Source organism: Kryptolebias marmoratus, linkage group LG10 (genome assembly GCF_001649575.2).
Source record: "Kryptolebias marmoratus isolate JLee-2015 linkage group LG10, ASM164957v2, whole genome shotgun sequence".
Lineage (NCBI taxonomy): Eukaryota > Metazoa > Chordata > Actinopteri > Cyprinodontiformes > Rivulidae > Kryptolebias > Kryptolebias marmoratus.
In genome coordinates this window covers 5,127,259-5,145,262 of record NC_051439.1, presented here as the reverse complement: position 1 = coordinate 5,145,262, position 18,004 = coordinate 5,127,259, and the positions used below count along the sequence as shown (strand labels likewise).

At 39.5% G+C, this 18,004-nt stretch overlaps 2 protein-coding genes across 2 annotated transcripts; both read right to left on the bottom strand.

Annotated features, from left to right (window-relative positions):
- Positions 1-3,113: 3,113 nt before the first annotated feature.
- stx11a (syntaxin 11a) lies at positions 3,114-7,449 on the bottom strand. The gene is made up of 2 exons (XM_017421523.3): positions 7,177-7,449; positions 3,114-5,169 (listed from the first exon to the last, which is right to left on the bottom strand). Exon 2 carries the CDS (start codon positions 5,162-5,164, stop codon positions 4,271-4,273), a length of 894 nt encoding a protein of 297 aa, XP_017277012.1. The 5' UTR covers positions 5,165-5,169; positions 7,177-7,449; the 3' UTR covers positions 3,114-4,270.
- A 2,691-nt stretch (positions 7,450-10,140) lies between these two features.
- LOC108239052 (syntaxin-11) lies at positions 10,141-13,987 on the bottom strand. The gene is made up of 2 exons (XM_017421512.3): positions 13,876-13,987; positions 10,141-11,053 (listed from the first exon to the last, which is right to left on the bottom strand). Exon 2 carries the CDS (start codon positions 11,049-11,051, stop codon positions 10,197-10,199), a length of 855 nt encoding a protein of 284 aa, XP_017277001.1. The 5' UTR covers positions 11,052-11,053; positions 13,876-13,987; the 3' UTR covers positions 10,141-10,196.
- Positions 13,988-18,004: the final 4,017 nt, after the last annotated feature.

The window sequence follows — 18,004 nt, the reverse complement described above, 5'->3', positions numbered from 1 at the left end:
ATAACCTGTAGTACAAAGATCGATTGATAGTTTTGTCCTTCTCCAGTTTCTGCAGGTAATCCGTGACCTTCTTTTTGTAAGAGCAAAACCAACCAGCTCGTGATTTTACGAGACGTCACAGAGCATGTTGTCAATCACTCCCAGCTGCTACCACATCCAATTTTAGCTCAATGTCTGTACAGCTGACTGACTTGTAGCCATTTTTGTAGTGGCCATCTTGAATTGGATTGACTCCAGAAGTTAATCGGTCGTAGATGCCCATCCGTTGGCTAGTTTCTGCGAGTTTCATTAACATCTGTGCTGTGGACGGTTCATGAGATATTTTGCTAACAGACAGAGTTAACTCCAAAACGTTAATGACAAAGTTAAGACAAAGATCTTACACAACCTGTTATCTCTCAAAATATGTGTTGGGAATCAGTCTCAGCTACTACCTCAATAGATTTTAAATCAGTATTCGTAAAGTTGACTAAGTTGCAGCTATTTTTGTGTTTTTAAGGTCAGTTGGCTGTGGCAGCCATCTTGAATTGTGTTGACTCCAAAAGTTAATACCTATTAATTATTAAGCGTTAATCAGTGCTTCTCCTACTGCAATGGCGAGTGAGATGAAATAGGTTTAGTTTTAAGAATTCTACAAGAAATTACAGCTAGATGGCACCAAATCTACAGTTTGTGTGTGTGGGGGGATTATTTTTAGCAGGTCACAGGACATAAAGCCTTTACCTGCTTCTCGTTTCCAGGTCTCAGGGAGCTGGTGTCTACCTCCAGCAGTCATTGTGTGAGAGGCGGGGGACACCCTGGACAGGTCTCCAGTCCATCACAGGGAAACTCGGAGACAAACAAGACAAACAACCATTCACGCTCTCACTCTCACCTAGGGACAATTTTAGAGTTACGAATTAACCTAACTTGCATGTTTTTGGTCTGTGGGAGGAAACCCACATGATCACAGGGAGAACATGTAAACTCCACCCAGAAAGGCAGCTTTGCTTTGTCAAAGAGAATTTTTAAAACTACTACTATTTTTAAAACTAGATTTTTTAAAATTTAAAGCGTGTAGTGAAGATAGACACATGGGAACAAGAAAACTCCACTAGATTCCTCTAACTTTTACAGCACAAACCAACGCATGTCAACAATACTTATTGCCTGCCGCCAAAGGCAAAAAGGCAAAAATTTTGGCGTGTGTTTGTCTGCCTGTTAGTAAAATTTTACATGAACCTCTAAACCAATTTTAATGAACCTCTCAGAGAGAAATGATAGGATATACATAACTGATTAATTTTTGGAGTCAATCTAATTTGAGATGGCAACCACAGCTAATTGATCTTAACAAAAACACAAAAATGGCTATAAATTTGTCAAACTCACAGATACTGAGCTAAAGTTTGAAGCGGTAGTAGCTGACAGTCATCCCCAGCACGTATGTAGAGTGCGAGATCTTGCAAGATGTGATTGTGCATAATGGTGTTTTATGGAAATAGCTACAAGTTCATCAGTTCTCATCATAATATCTTAGTTAAAAAAAAAAAATTGGCATAGAAAACTGCCGATGGTGATAGGTATTCCTTCAAGAAATGCTAGGCCTTTAATTCCAACCAGGAGTCGGGTTAGAACCCGAGGACTACACCAACACCGTCACCATTTGGCCGCCCCCCACAAACAGCCTGGAAAACAACATGGATTCCTGAACAAACTCATGGTACAACATTTCAAATAAAGCCGGCCAAGCTGCGTATAAAACCCTCCCACACAACCACAGCGGCTGTGCTAACCGAGGAAGTGCAATCATTTTAGACCTGTAAACTTGTTTCAACACTCAGCACAGACGGTTGGTTCAGAAAACACCCACTGGATGATGATGGTCTGATTCACAGCTCACAACTAGAACTCCCCCTTGCTGTGGGCGATCAAGAGGAAATCTCATATAAATTCTATATTCAAAAGCTCACAGGATGGTGAGATAAAACAAGCCTCCCATGCAAACAGGAAGCCCTCTGACCGTCTCTCTCTCTGTTATTGTGGCTCTGCCTCAGTGAACATGTGTACACACACGAACAAAAAGCTGCCCCATTACATGACTGGATTGAGTTGTGTACTTAGTATTTAGCTTCTCTCCATTTGGCTTCCTGTAACATTCAGAACAGAGTTTAAAATCTTCCCTCTAACATACAAAGCTCTCAACAACAAAGCTCCATCTTATATTAAAGATCTTCTTGTTCCATTGTTTCCTAACAGAGCACTTTGCTCTCAGACTGCAGGTTTACTTGTGGTTCCTAGAGGTTCTAAAAGTAGAACAGGAGGCAGAGCTTTCTATAATCAGGATCTTCTCTTGTGGAACCAACTCCCAGTTTCTGTCTGTGAGGCTGACACCCTGTCTACTTTTAAGGCTAGACTTTCTTTTCTGATAAATCCTATAGTTCGGGTTGGTTCAGGTTTCCTGAGCTCTCCCTTAGTTCTGCTGCTATAGACTCAGACTGCTGGAGGACAAACTGATCACATTTCCTCACTCTGCTGCTGTCTTTATTCTTTCTGCTCTCCATGTTTTTATGTTTTACACTCCGCCTGGACCAGTCCTTCTGTGTTTGTCTCTGTCTCTCTCCTGTCCTCACTAACCCCAGACAGTCAAGGCAGATGGCCACCCAGCCTGATCCTGGTTCTGCTGGAGGTTTCTTCAGAGAAAGACAGTTGTTCCTTTCCACAGTCACCAATGTGCTGCTCAAGATGGGAGACTGCTGTATAACCTGCTGGATTCCTTAGATAAATTTGCTTTTACTAATTAACATTTTACAATATATGTGAATGTTTTGTATTATAACGGGAATGAATTGACTGTAACTGGATTTGTATCTGGATCTGTTTTGGAGTCATTTGAATTTATGATGTTGTATAGTGCCAATATGACTTTTGTTGTGAATTGGTGCTCTATAAATAAAGCAAACTGAATTACTATTGATTTAACATGACACCAATTCATCTCTAAACAGAGATAACGTGAGAGTCCTCTGTTATATGAGACAACAAAAGCCCTGCTCTAATGCTGCTGAGAAATGAAGCTATTGTTGTGCAACCTGCACTTTCTAAAGACTGGTTAGGAAATGAATACAGCAAAGTTCAGGCCTACTTTTATTTTCAGTTTTATACTCAGTTACAATCAAGTTATCCAAACAAGCCACTAGATGCAGTTCTTAACATATTAATTATATTTTAGATTTGAATAAATTAAAAAAACTTACAAAGCTGAAAGTTGCAGGACAAGGCTGATCTCAGATTAAACAGTTAACATTTCTTTATCGCAGTCGCATGTGAGCTGCTGAAAGTAATAATCTAAGTGACAATCAGGAAATGCAACACCCAAATTGCCCTGTCTGTATTTGCATTTGAACCTGCGGTTTGAGATGCCTCTCACTTCTTCTCAGACCAGCACAGTGAAGAAAATGATGCTAGAGTGTGAAAGAAGGACACCACTGCTGCCTTAAAGCTGAAGTTACATTTGAACTTAAATACAACTCCAATTCTGAAAAGATTGGGGCATTGCATAAAATGTAAATAAAAACACAATCTACAGTTCATAATATCATCAAAAGTTTTCAAGAACCAAGAAAAATCTATGTGCACAAAGAACAAGGCTGAATGTGTGGGATCCTTGAGCCTGCCATCCACTAATGCTGCTTAAAACTCTATCATGCAAAGAAATACAGCTGTCTTCTCTGAGACAAACTCATTTCAAATAGGCTAAAGCAAAGGGGAAACTGTTCTGTGGTCAGAGGAATCAAAATTTGAAATTATTTTTTCCGTACTAAGGAGGAGAGGGACCATCCAGCCTGTTAACAGCACACAGTTCAAAAGCTTGCCTCTCTGATGGTATGGGGGTGCATTAGTGCCTATGGCATGGGCAGCTTACACATCTGGAAAGGTATGATCACTGCAGAAAAGCATCTACAGGTTTTAGAGCAACATCTGTTCCCATCCAGACGAAGTCTTTTTCAGCAAAAACCTTGCATATTGCAGCAAGACGATGCTAAACCACAGACTGAATCCACTGCAACAGCATGAGTTTGTAGTAGTTCCTTTTTCTACAAAAAAACATTGTAAAATTCTCTAGTTTAAACTTTTGAGCTGTTTCATTGTAAATAAAATATGGGTGTATGAGATTTACAATTCACCGAATTCTGCTTTTATTTACACAACATCCCAACTAAGTAGAAAGTGAGGTTGTATGTGTAGAAATCAATAACAGGCAATAACAGGATTAAAGCTGAAAAAAGGCTCATCTACAGCAGGGGAAGCAGCAACAGAAAAGTTTCTTGCATGGATTGCTTTTCTTGTACTTCACAGCCTTCTTGATATCAACTGTTGCTTGTGCAACATAGTCTTGAGTTGCGGTGACATTTGCTTCGATGTTGTTCAGCATGCAGCCCTGCTCCTCCACCAGCAGAGCCATCTGGAAGAAGAGTTCGTGGATGTCTTTGATGCGACCCTCCAGCTCCAGCAGCTCCTTGTGCCTGTTCTCAATCTCATTTAGAGCGGACCGGGCAGTCCTGCCCTCCAGCAGGAGATTGTCCGAGAACACGTTCCACTTTCCAGTCTCGATCATCTCGTCTATCTGCTCCCTGCTCACCTCCTTGCCCATGATCTCCGCCTGCCTCTGGATGCGGGTCTTACAGTTCTCCCTCTGGATCATTTCAGCCTCGTTGTACTCTGACATGGCCTGGTGGAAGGCGCTGGTCAGGGACACGTACTGTGCGCGCACCATGCGAGCCAAAGCCGACGTGGCGCCGTGCTCCTCCTCCATCTCCTTACTCTGCTTCCCCATCTTCTTCAGCCGTGCATAAATGGCCTCCCCCCTTGCTTTGATGTCCCGCCCGAGCGCGTTGGAGTCCCGCTTGATGCTGCTGAACCTCCTGACGGACGTGAGGAAGCGGGTGTTCTGCTTCCCAAGACTCTTCACGTCTAACTTGAGCCGCAGCATCTCCTTCCTCATGGCCTGGGCCTCTTTATAGATGCCATCCATCACATCTTCACCGTGAAACACGACGGCGTGCTGCTCAAGGTGCTCCTCATCCTCACCGCTGAGGTTCTGGGTGCCATCAGGCCCGTGCAGCTCCCTGTTCTCTGCAGGCGTAGAGACGATGGTTGGCAGGTCACACAGTCGGTCCTTCATTTTACCTGCAAATGGAATCAGGACCTTTTACCAACTTTTTAAAAGGACTTGTAAAACATTTAAGGAGTTGGTTTTTTTTTGCTCAATCTGGTTGTAAATTAGATGAAAATACAGACAGTTAAAATGAACCTAAGGACAAAAACTCTGAGCAGATAGGGATTTTTGAGGCACAACTAGTAGTTTTTTTTTAGTAACTTAAGAGTGAAAATGAAAATGTGTCACATGAGGTGTGATCTCATGCAGTATTGAGAGATGGCTGACCCTCAGCTACTACCACATCTAATTTTAGCTCAATATCTGTCAATTGACTGAATTATAGCCATTTTTGTGCTTTCCATAGACAGTTAGCTGTGGTGACCATCTTGAATCGTGTTGTCTCCTATAGGTAATAGTTGTAGATGTACGTCCAATGAATATTTCCTGAAAGTTTCATCAAAATCTGTCTAGTGGTTCATGAGATATTTTGCTAACAGACAGAACAAATTGACTCCAAATAATTAACGGCAAAACCTTTAACAAAGTTCTTGCAGAATGTGTTAGATCTCATAATATGAGTTGTGAATGATTCTCAGATACTACCACCACATTTTAGCTCAATGTCTGTAAAACCGTCTGGGTTTTAGCCATCTTAAATCAGGCTGACTCCAAAAAGTAATCAGTTGTAAATGTACATCACATAATTATTTTTCTAAAAGTTTCATTATAATTTGTCCAGGGTTTCAGGAGATATATAAAAAAATGTACTGAAACCAGACTATTTGGAAACCAGCTGAAGATTCAACAAATACATTTTTATTGGACAATGACTCTTTAAAATCCACAACAAACTAACTAAAAGATGGCAAGCTGAAGATTTTAAGATCCTCACGACTCACAGGCTGAATATCATTATCACCCACCACTGAAAGGTGAATTTCTGAGTGTGAGTTTGTTGTGGGCGTGTCTGTTACCAAATTATCTCAAAAATCACGAGACAAATTTTAATGAAACTTGCAAAACCTAATAATCGGATGTACATCAACAACTGATTCACTCCTGGAGCCAGCCCAATTCAAGATGGCTGCCACAGCCAACTGATCTTAGAAAACAGAAAAATGGCTATAACTCAGCCAGTTTTACAGATACTGAGCTAAACCTTTAGGGGAAGTAGCTGACAGTCATCGCCAACACGTACTCTGAGTGTGACATGAGAATATTTATCACAACATTTTCAAGGTTTGTTCTAAACAGCTACAACTCTGTCAGTTCTCAACTTGAAACTTTGGCGATATGCCTTCTTTTAAGGAAAGTTAGGCTTTTAATTGAAAGTCTGTGGCTAGACAGTCAAGTCAACAAACTGACTAAAACTGCACAAAATAATACATGCAACACTCCCAAATAAGAAATAAAATCTCCTAAATATGTATAAGCAGATACTTGAAGCAACACAGATGTTTTTTTACTTATAAACTAAGAAGGACGGATATTAAACAAGCAAAACTGTATAACAGTTCAAGACATATTGAAGAATTGTTGTTATACTTCTTGGTAATATTTGACTCACTCATTATCACGGAAATGTGTTTATTTTGATGTTTTCTTTTAAGCTACAGGATGGTCTATCTATATTTTTCTTAAGAAAACAAACAAAAAAAAAACTCTGAAACTGTTGAGACATTTTTCAGGAAACTCCATTTTTAGAAAAGTCACAGTACAGTTTTAGGTGCTCTTGTTGAGGTTTGGCTAGAAAAGGAAACTGGCTGCTAACTTCCTCAGATGTGACTCTAAGCTGCAGATCTCAGACTCATTTACACTCAGAATATGTTTCTCATATTTAACATGACGGAGCCAGGATGACTTTTAAAACCCGTTTTATAAGATGAAACAGTCAGATCGGGCACTTGAAAGCATTTCAGGGCTGATGTAAGAGGGGGAAGAGGAGACAAACTGAGCCTGAATCTCTCCATCACAGAGAGCGACTGTTTAAGAATGAATATCTATAACAAACACAGTGAAACATAAAGTCAGCTTACCTGGTTGTGAGCCTCCGCCGGTTCTACGAGGTTAGACTCACTAAAGAAGAAGAGAAGAGCGAAGAAAAACTCACTTCCTCTTTTTATCTCGGTTACAAATATACATTTCGACATGTGTCATATGTAAGTGAGCAGCGCACGAACGCAGCCTGAGAAGACTGCAGGGGAAACCGAGGCGGAAGATCACGCCTCTGCCCTACATTCATGACACCCCTCATCACCGCTTCACGGGTTCGAGTCCAGGAAGAAACAGCCACCTTCAGGGCGCGAGGGAGCTTCACCTATCCGCAGCTCGCGCCTGCTAACAAAGCAGCAGGATTATAAAATTTCACAAACTTTTTTTTTTTTTTTTTGGTAGCAATGCATAATACAGCCTAATACTTACCAGGTACCAGGTACACACATGATACTTACCTGTATTTACTTGGTACCTAACGGGGACTTACCTGGCAACTTATCAGGTATGTTCCTGGTACTTACCCAATACTTCCTGGGTACAAACCTGGTTCTTACATGAGACCTACTGTGTACCTGGTGTGTATTAGAGACTTACCTAATACTTACCTGGTACTTACATGGAACTTACCAAGCATCCATCCATCCATCCATCCATCCATCCATCCATCCATCCATCCATCCATCTTCTACCCCTTATCTGTACTCGGGTCACGGAGGCAACAGGTTGAGGAGAGAAACCCAGACCTCCCTCTTTCCATGACTCTCCAGCTCCTCCTGGGGGATCCCAAGGTGTTCCCAGGCCAGAGAGGATACATAATCCCTCCAGTGAGTTCTGGGTCAACCCCGACGTCTCCTTCCAGTGGGACATGCCAGAAAAACCTTAAAAGGAAGGTATCCAGGAGGCACCCTAATCAGATGTACGTACAACCTCAGCTACTCCTTTCGATGTGAAGGAGCAGCGGCTCTACTCCGAGCTCCATCCAGATGACCTGAGCTCCTTCACCTTATCTCTAAGGCTGAGCCCGGCCACCCTATGGAGGAAGCTCATATCCATGTACAAGCAGCCAGGTATATAGAGTATATTGTGTATTGCCACCAAAATCTTTTAAATGTTTTAGTAACTGATTGAAAGCAGTGACAATTGTCCATCTGCAGGCTGCATATAGACTCCAGTATTGTCGTTTGTGAACAATTCGTTCAAACAAATTAATTGATGCTCGGTGTCCTTCGTAAAATCTAATAACAATAATAAAAGAAAGATGACTTGTGTTTACATTAGGTGAAGTGCTGCTTGAAGTGTTGTGTCACTCATGAACATCAGAGACAGAGGACTCTGTCAGAGAGGGCAGGGGAGGGATTTGTTCAATAAACGAACTGTAGATTAACGCATGCGCGAACACAGAGAACTGCTGCTGAGGAGTGTTGTTTATGTAACACTGTGCTGGAAGTGGTGCTGTGTCACTCATTCACAGACTGCACAAATGAACTTAATGATTCGGTCAACAAATCTTTTGAATGAAACATTTTAATGAACTGATTCTAGGGATTCAGTACACTCAAAAGAACTGCCGTTCCCATCACTAGTCTACGATCTGCAAATACAAGCAGAGAGGGGACGTCATGTCACGTGCTTTCTCATTGGCTGAAGGTTTTGGTCTTTAGGCTGAACAGAATCAGCCCAAATGAGCAACAAATCAAAGGGGTGTGGCCTAACATCTGTCAATCACTCAACCCTTTAAACATGAATACAATTTTATGTTGCTGTGTTTGAGTCAGGATCCATGTTTAGGGTTATATTTAGTAACCCTTTGTGGTGTTTGGTTTTATTTTTTGTGATTCTTGTGCTTATTTTACTTCCTTGCGTCTGCCAGTTTCCCCAGTGTTTGGTTTTCAGTCCGTTCCTGCCCCGCCTATTCTAACCTGTTCACAGCTGTGTCCCTCCAGGCGTTTGTGATTCTGTTTTAATTTGCACTCCCTTATATTGTCTGTTCCCCCTGTGTTGTGCATTATTAGATTCTATCATGGTCCTCCCTGTTGTATTTCAATTCTTGTTTTCACAGTTTTATTGCCAGTAGAGTTCAGCTGCCTTGCCAGCAGTTTTTATTTTAATAAAATAGTAGTTTTCCTGAGGTCCTTGTGTCCTGCCTACATTCTGGGCTCAAACCTGACTGACCATGACAGTGTGGGCTGTAAAAAACTAGCCCATTTAGAGGAATTCTGTTTTTTGTGTTTTCTGTTTATTGCTGATACTTTTCTACGCTTCACCAAAACATGAAACAACATGTTTAAAAATTGTTTGACAGTAATTTTCTTATCTTTCAAATCTTTTATCTTTATTGTAAATGTCAGGGAGAGCTAAGCTTTGTTAGCCCATTTATACCAGCTGTCCCTTATTCAAACTACAATAAAACATTAATTTAATGTAGAAATAACAGAGGAGTAGGTCAGTTAAATGTAATAAGAAAACTTAAATTTGCCATTATTAATAAAAGGGCGGCGCAGTGGGGAAGTAGTTAGTGCTGCTGCCTCATAGGAAAACAGTTGCAAATCTCTGATGGAGCCTTTTTCTTTGAAGTTTATGTTCTCTTCCTGCATAAAGTGGGTTTTCTCCCAAAACTTTGTTTTTTTCCCACATCATTTTAGGTTTATTGAGAGAAAAGAGTCTAATCTGACCTGAGTGTGCACATAAATGGTTGTGTATCTCATTTGTCTCTGTGATGGACTGGAATCCCAGGAGAAAAACAAAGACTTTAACGTATTTATGTTTTATTTATTTGATTTTTACATAGTATATTGCAAAAATACTAAAAAAGAATAGTGATTTTTTTTAATATATGAATTAAGAATATACTTTTATGAGTAATGACTAAAGTGTACTTATTTCAAACTTTTTATCCAATATATTTTTCACATCTTGAAATGTACATTTAGAAAACTATTTTGCAAAAATATACAAAAAAATAAAATTTTGAATATGTAATTGTAATTAGGTTTATGAGACTTGCAAATCATTACATTCTGTTTTTATTTAAATTTTACACAATGACCCAGTTTTTTCAGATTTAACTGTGATAACATGGAAAATAGCCACAAAACATCTTCTTAAAAGGATTGTTTTTGTCGGAAGTTGTGGCGTGTCCTAACTGGGTATTTGCATCCTGAATGACCACTGTAACATTTTGGACATTTTTCTCAATGTTTTCGACAGCTGCCCCCTGCTCTTCTACAAGCAAGGCCACGTCCAGGAAAAGCTCTTGGATCCCCTGGACCCTGGTCTCCAGCTCTAGCAGCTCTCTGTGTCTGGTCTCAATCTGCACGAGGGCGGATGAGGCGGTTTTCCCCACCACATCGACGCTGAACACAGACAGCTCCTCGCCCTCTATCATCTCCTCGATCTCCTTCTCAGTGACCTCTGTTCCCACCACCTCCATCTGCCTCTGGATGTGCCGTTTGCAGGCCTCCCTGTGGCTCATCTCTGTGTCGTTGTAGCTGAACATCACCTGCCGCAGAGCGTTGCTCAGATAGTGGTACTGTGTCCGAGCTATTCGTGCCGCAGGGTCAGAGGGGCCACGCCGGGCCTCCAGCTCTCCTCGGAGGTCGTTCATAGCGTGCAGCTGCTGCAGCACGGCCTCTCCTCCGAGCTTAATGTCTGCCCCGATGGCATTGGAGTCCCGCTTTGTCGCAGCGGGAAACAAAGTCCTGTTTAGAGCCTGGTAGTTCAAATCTCTGAGCTCGCTGATGTTGTTTTGGATCTGCTGAATTTCCAGACGTATTCGCTGGGCCTCCTGCAGGATGCCGTCCAGGTCCTGGTCGGGACCAGCTGCTGTTTCGTGTTCCGATGGGATGTTCAGCTCCACCGTGCTGAAACCCTCAGAGTCAGTCTGCACATGTTGCAGGTTCTCCAGTCTATCTCTCATGTCTGAAGGACAAAACAGGAGAAGAGACAGATTTAGTCTTTTAGGTGAAATTTGTCCATGAGGTGATTTTTACAAATGCCCACTATTTTAGCCACTATTTGATTAGAAATTTAAAAAGCTGTGAAGAATAAAAGGTGACAGAAACGCATATTGCACACTATCTCAATTTTAGTTCAATGTCTGTACAATTTATTGAGGTATAACCATTTTTGTGTAGGCTAAGGTTGATTTGCTGTGGTTCATGAAATATTTTGCAAACAATCAGACAATTAATTCCAGTAGTTAATGACAAACGTTTAAACACTGAGGTCATGTGATCAGTTAACTCCAGGCCTCAAGGCTCGTCTGTCCTGGAAGTTTTAGGTTTTTCTGCTCCAACACACCTGATTCAAATGGTTTAATTACCTCCTCATCAAACCATCAAGTTCTCCAGAAGCACATCTACAAGTCATCCATTTAAAGAAGGTGTTTTTAAGCAAGAACACATCTAAAACCTGCAGGAGGTCGGCCCTCAAGGAACAAAGTTTGACACGTGTTAGCACTTAGTCATATTGTATTGTCTTATCGGGGATCAGTCTCAGCTACTACCACACCAAATTTGAGCTCAATATCTGTTAAATTGTCAGAGCTCATGTTGAGCAGGACGTAAATGGTAGATTTGTGCAGGTTTTCCTTTATCTTTTGGTGCAAAGAAAGAACAGCCTGACAGGAGTGATGCGTGTGATAGGAGACAGGCCTGAAAATCTGAACCAAAATGTCTAGACGAGAGCAGCAGCGTGAAAACAACCTGACTGCTGATCACTTGCTTTAAACGTAACATAAACATCAAGCTTCAGAGAGATTTTAGTGTCCTTTTTAATCAAACTGACAGTGAATAACACTCGGATCAACCAAGTGTGATGCAACATTTAAAGACAGTATCAAAGGTAGATTCAAAAATTTAAAAAGTAAAAGAATAGAAATGGTCTGTTTTTTTTAGATGAGAAACTACAAACTCCTATTTGAACAAATATACAGTAACTTGGTACACCTACAGATAGTGGTACTGCTGAACAGCTGAAGCTGAGCACTGACCACTGACAGATTTCCCTGCATTTTACTCATCTGCACAAGTCTGAAATAAACAGTAAAAGTAAAGTTAAAACACTAACAGTCTTGCCATTCCCAGTCTTGCACAAGCTTGACAGAAAGTCCCCACTACAACACATAACATCTAGAAAGAAAAAAGCCTCATTAGTTGTACAAACAAGCTTCTACTTGTTCACTCGCTGAATGTTTGAAGGCAGCAAACACAGAAAGCTTTCAGGAATCAGATTCCTGATTGAGTTCATGATTGCTACATTCTCCCTGCTTTTACATCAAAGCTTAAATTTTCCTTCTTGAAAACAGTTTATAGTTCGTATTTTATGAATTATAATCTGTTTTACTTAAATGCATGTAGGTAGTTGTAATGTGTTTGTGTTTTTTTGCTTTAATATACTTGTTTTGTTTCATCTACTCTTATTCTTTTTGTTTTAATTTATATTCATACGGATATATATATATATATATATATATATCTGTGTGTGTGTGTCACTCCATTTTGAACTGCCCTACTTCGATGCTTAATTGTTTTTTTATGTCATGCTCTGCTTCACCTGTGTTTGAAAAGTGCTGTTTAAATAAAGTTAAATTGAATTAAATATGTCAGTAAAAAGAGGGCATTTTCTGCATGTCCACCATCAGCCAATCTTAGATGATTGCTCTTGATACACTTGTGCATTTCTCAAGACTCACCAAACAAGTTCCAGTGCAAAGGAGAGAGAGAGAGAGAGAGAAAAGACGCTATGAGTAACTGAGCTGAATCTGGCCTAAAAGTGGGTTTAAAGTTTAAAGTGAAAACCTCCCCAAAAATGGTGAAGAATATAAAATCAGTGTTCTTAAGCAGTTTTATTAAAATGCACAACACAGTGAAGTCTGATTGTCTTAGAGGATTTTTACTTGAAAAATAAAAACATGCTAATTTTTTAGTCCGTTTCACCATCTGAAAGGCGTAGGCAGGTGATAGTGATTTTGACGTGTCTGTTGCCAAAGTGTCTCATGAAGCACTTGGTAAATTTGAATCAAACTTGAACACAGTAATGATCAGATACACATCTATAACTTATTAACTTTTGGAGTCAGCTCGATTCAAGATGGCTGCCACAACCAACTGACCCTAAAATGGAGCTAATTTTACAGATATTTGGTGTGGTAGTGGCTGAGACTGATCCCTAACATACAGTGTAAGTGATAACAGATTGTATAAGATCCTTGTTTAAAATTTAGCCATCATATTTTGGAATCAGCTCTGTCTGTCTGTTAGCAAAATATCTCATGAACAATTAAATGTTTTTTAATGAAACTTTCAGGAAATAATTATTGGATGTACGTCTACAAATGATTAACTTTCGGAGCCAACTCTATTCAAGATGGCTGCCACAGCTAACTGATTTTACAAAACACAAAAGTGGCTGTAATTCAGTCAGTTTTACAGATATTGAGCTAAAATGTAAAGTGTTTGTGGCTGAGAGTCCCTCACAACACATACTGAGTGCTGTCAAATCACATAATATTGCATGAGACTGATCATTACAGTTTTTAAAGATTGAACAAAAACAACTCATTTCTCAATATAAGATGATCTTAGTCTAAAACTCTGGCATGAAAGGTGATATGTGTTACTTCAAGGAATGCTAGGCCTTTAAGTTGAGATGTTTTTTTGATACAGAGGTCAGTACAGACATCATTTAGTTCAAACCTGACCAGCGTGTAAATCTGTAACTACAGGAGTGTTGTTTCTTACTTGAACAGGTGTCAGGTTCCTGTAGACGGCCTGCAGGTGGGTTCTGGTCCTTCCTAGTTAATCCTGAACATGGAAATGGAAGATAGGTCCAACAACAGGTGTGACAGCAGGAGCATCACTGGTGGATTTTGATTTAAATGTTTCTCATCATCACTGATGTACCTTTTTGAGAGGAGTGGCTTCTAGAAAGAAAACTTTCTGCATTCCTCTTGTTGTCCCATGGAGGCGCAGTGAGGAATGCATATCACTCAGGTTTTAGGTCAGGATCGTTTTTTGATGAGATATAACCGAGTTGCAGCCATTTTGGTTAAATTGTAAATGATATTCAGGATAGGCCATTAGAGCTCAGATTATGTGGTGTGACTCTCAGTTATTAAAATTTTAACTCAATGTCTGCAAAACTGACTTAGTTTCAGTCATTTCTGCGTTTTATAAAGTTGATTAGCTGCATCGGTCATCTTGAATTGGATTGACTCTAAAAGTTAATCAGTTGTAGACGTCCATTCAACGATTACTTTCTGAGAGTTTCGTTAAAATCCAGCCAGTGGCTCATGAGATATTTCACTAACAGAGACACACACACACAGACGCTTGCAAAATCACGGTTGCTCTTTTGCTTTTGGCTGCAGGAGGTAAAAAAGTGGATTTAAGAAATGGGCGAACTGATCTTTTTTTTTTTTTTTTACTTGTATTTTAAAACAGAACTTGGCGCTGCACACCAGAAGCATTTTCTGAACAAAGAGGAAGTATTTCAGACATGTTATCTCCTCTGAGGGTGGAACCAAATGTTCACTGGCGATAACAAGTCACAGAAGTCAGAAAACGTTTCAGTTTATTGAAACATGGAGGCTCGTTCTCATACTGCAGACAGACAAATAGATTCTTGGTTTAGCAGCAATAACAAAGAAAAGGAAATAAAAAAAACTCCAGCAGGGTTTCAGTTGGTGTGTAGGTGTCTGTGTGATACAGTCATTTCAGTTTCCAGCAGCAGCAGCTGAATGAACATGAGAAGTAATTTCCAGTTGAGTCACACTTGGTTTGTTTCTCAAAGGGGATTTTTAAAGCAAAGTCACTCAGCTGTGGTGACTTTTGGTTCCTTGAAAAAAGAATAACAACCCAGCTTTCCTTGAAGGAATGCAGATCACCCGCCGCCTTTCATGACAGCGTTTTAAACTCCTCTCATGTTGAGAAATGACACAGCTGTAGTTGTTTTACTCCAACCTCGTCAATGACCTTTTGTGCAATCTCATGAGATACTGTGACGTGTGTTGGCACTCAAAATAAATCATCTACAACCACAACTAATTTTAGTTCAATATCTATAAAAGTGATAGTCATTTTTGTTTTGAAATTTCAGTTGGCTGTGGCGGCCATCTTAAACTTGGTTGACTCCAATATTTAATCAATTGTAGATGTTTATCTATTGATCACATTATGGGAGTTTCATTAAAACCCATCCACTGGTTCAGAAGATATTTTGCTAACAGTGCAGACAAACACACACAGGCAAAGGATTATGGCTTTTTCTTTGATGGGGGCATTAAAAATGAATAAAACCACCTGAGGCTAAAAACTCATCACAAAAACATAATAAAAAAGCAGCAATCATTTTTTTGTTTGTTTGTTTTTAAAAAAACTAAACTAAACTAAACTAAAATAAAATAAACTGAGATTGTTTTTCATAAACATACCAAATCCAATTAGATAGGATTAAAAAATGAAAGTTATCTACAGAAAACGAAAACATAAATGACACCTTTAGATGGCGACAAAAACTCTTTAAAAAAAAAAAATCATATTTAGTCATTTTAGAGCAGGGCTGGCAAACTCAGTTACCCAGGAGGCTAAAATAATAAATACAGGTCCTAACCAAGCGCCAATCCCGATCAATACTTATTGAAAAACAGAACGTGATCTTGGTTTTCTTGTCAAATTATTCATATAAATCACCTGAAGACATGTTAGAATTTAGAACAAACCCAACTTATTGATTAATCCAGGAGTCTCCAACCCTGGTTCTGGAGGGCCACTATCCTGCATGTTTTATTTGTTTCTCTGCTCCAACACACCTGATCTGAATCAGTGGGTGATTAACAGGCTTCTGCAGAACATGAAGAGGTGATTTAACCACTGAATCAGGTGTGTTGGAGCAGAGAATCAAGTAAAACATACAGGATGGCAGCCCTCGAGGACCAGAGTTGGACACTCCTGTGCTAAATGAACAAAACATCAAGTTTAAAAAGACACATCATGAACAAAACATCAAGTTTAAAAAGACACATCAGTAGATTTAATTTCTTATGCCACACTCTTAAGCAGCAGTTTTTCCATTTGAGATTAGCTCCACCAAGGAGGTTATGTTTTCAGCAGTGATGGTTAGTTTCTTTATCTTTTCTTTATCCATCTGTCTGTTAGCAAGATTATTTTAAAACTAATAAACAGATTTGAATCAAATGTTTCAAAACTGTTGGAGTGGTTGCAACAAACAAGTGATTAATTTGTTGTGGTAATGCAGTCAAAGGTCAAAGGTCAAGGCCAGAGGTGACCCTGCGCTGCTGTTCAAATTCAAGAGAAAAAAACTGATCGTGAATGGCACGTAAAGCTGTTTAACTCAATGGAAAAGGTCTGAAAAGGTTGTTGAAATGTATATTTCAGTCAGCTGATTATGCTCAAAGTGTAGACTAGGTAAATGTTCAGGTTGACGTTGAAGCGTGTTTTCTTGTCTCTGTGGTCCTGCAGCCAGGCCAGTATTAAAGAGGATGTGGGTCCCTGGACTGGAGCTATTTAAGATTTAAGGGGCCCTATCACATTACAACACTGATTGAATGCGCATGAACTTCAAGCTTTCTAGTCACACAGAGCAGAGCTGCTCGAAAGTCTGACAAACAGTAAAAAATACAAACCTAGAAAATTATAGGAAAGTCTGTTCTGTCACAGTTTCATTTATTTAGCTCACCATTGCTGCACAGAACACGAGTGAATCTGAACTGTTTCTCTAATTAAACTAAAAAAAATTTAATTTTTTTTTAATGAAACAAATAATTTTAAAGTGCCATGGCAATAAAAGATAAAAGGACAAAATGAAGAACATCAGCAAGCACTAAGAAAAGTCAGTAGAAACTAGAGTTTTGGTTAAAAATGATCTAAAATCTAAGACGAACAAATGCTTTCTGCTGCGTGACTTTGTGAAAAAAATATATATATATTTGTTAATAGATTTTGCTGCGTGGACCTCAAGATGAAGGTGAAAATACAGAATAATTACATAAAACAACAACACTGCACTTGTCTTCTGCAAAGCAACAAGAACATTTACAAACCATTATGGCTCAGAATTACACAGACTAAAGTCATTCAGTGAAAGTAGAAGAACTTTATTGGCTTTAAAACTGCAAAAATATCTGAAACAAGAAACCCACCACAAACCATTAGGCAGTAATAAACTGGCAATGGTTCAAACAAATTTAAATTCTTTTTAGTGATGTACATGTCATTGGAAATAATTTTAAAAAGGTGTTTAGAAAGCATTAATTTATTAATAACAATAATACTGTTTTGGGGCCCCTTTTATCCTCGGGGCCCTGGGCTTCTGATCTTTGGAAAGTCCAGCCTTGTCTGCAGCAAAAATGCTTGTTGTTGTTTTTTTAATTTCATCACAGTTAAAGTGCAGTTTCTCTTACAACAATTCAAACAGTTTAAGTTAATGTCAATTTAATCTTATTTTTGGCATTTTCTGATTGCCCTCTGCTGTACAACAGTGAGAAGGCTGTTGGCAATCATGAGGTTTTCATTTGCATCGCCATTAATTGTGATAAAGCATAAAAAGGGATTAGTTAGATGAGAGTTTTATCGTCTCTCTTGTGTTTGATTTACTAAAATGACCATGAAGAGAACATGCATGCACACGCAGTCCTACTTGCTGTGTATTTATTACATTATGCTGCATCAGGAGTTGCTGTTTTCAGTGGAGAAAACATCAGCTGTTTCCAGTTACACTGGGTTGTGACTTTAATTATTTCAACTCATTAACTTCATACTGAGGGTCACATAACGACTTCAGTGTCTTGGAGAATCTGATCGGATCAACATGAATGCCTGTCATGAGTTTGGAGAGCTTTCCTCCTGATTT

Excerpts from the sequence above, each read along its gene's own strand:
- stx11a (XM_017421523.3), bottom strand. The coding sequence starts at position 5,164 with ATGAAGGACCGACTGTGTGACCTGCCAACCATCGTCTCTACGCCTGCA.
- LOC108239052 (XM_017421512.3), bottom strand. The coding sequence starts at position 11,051 with ATGAGAGATAGACTGGAGAACCTGCAACATGTGCAGACTGACTCTGAG.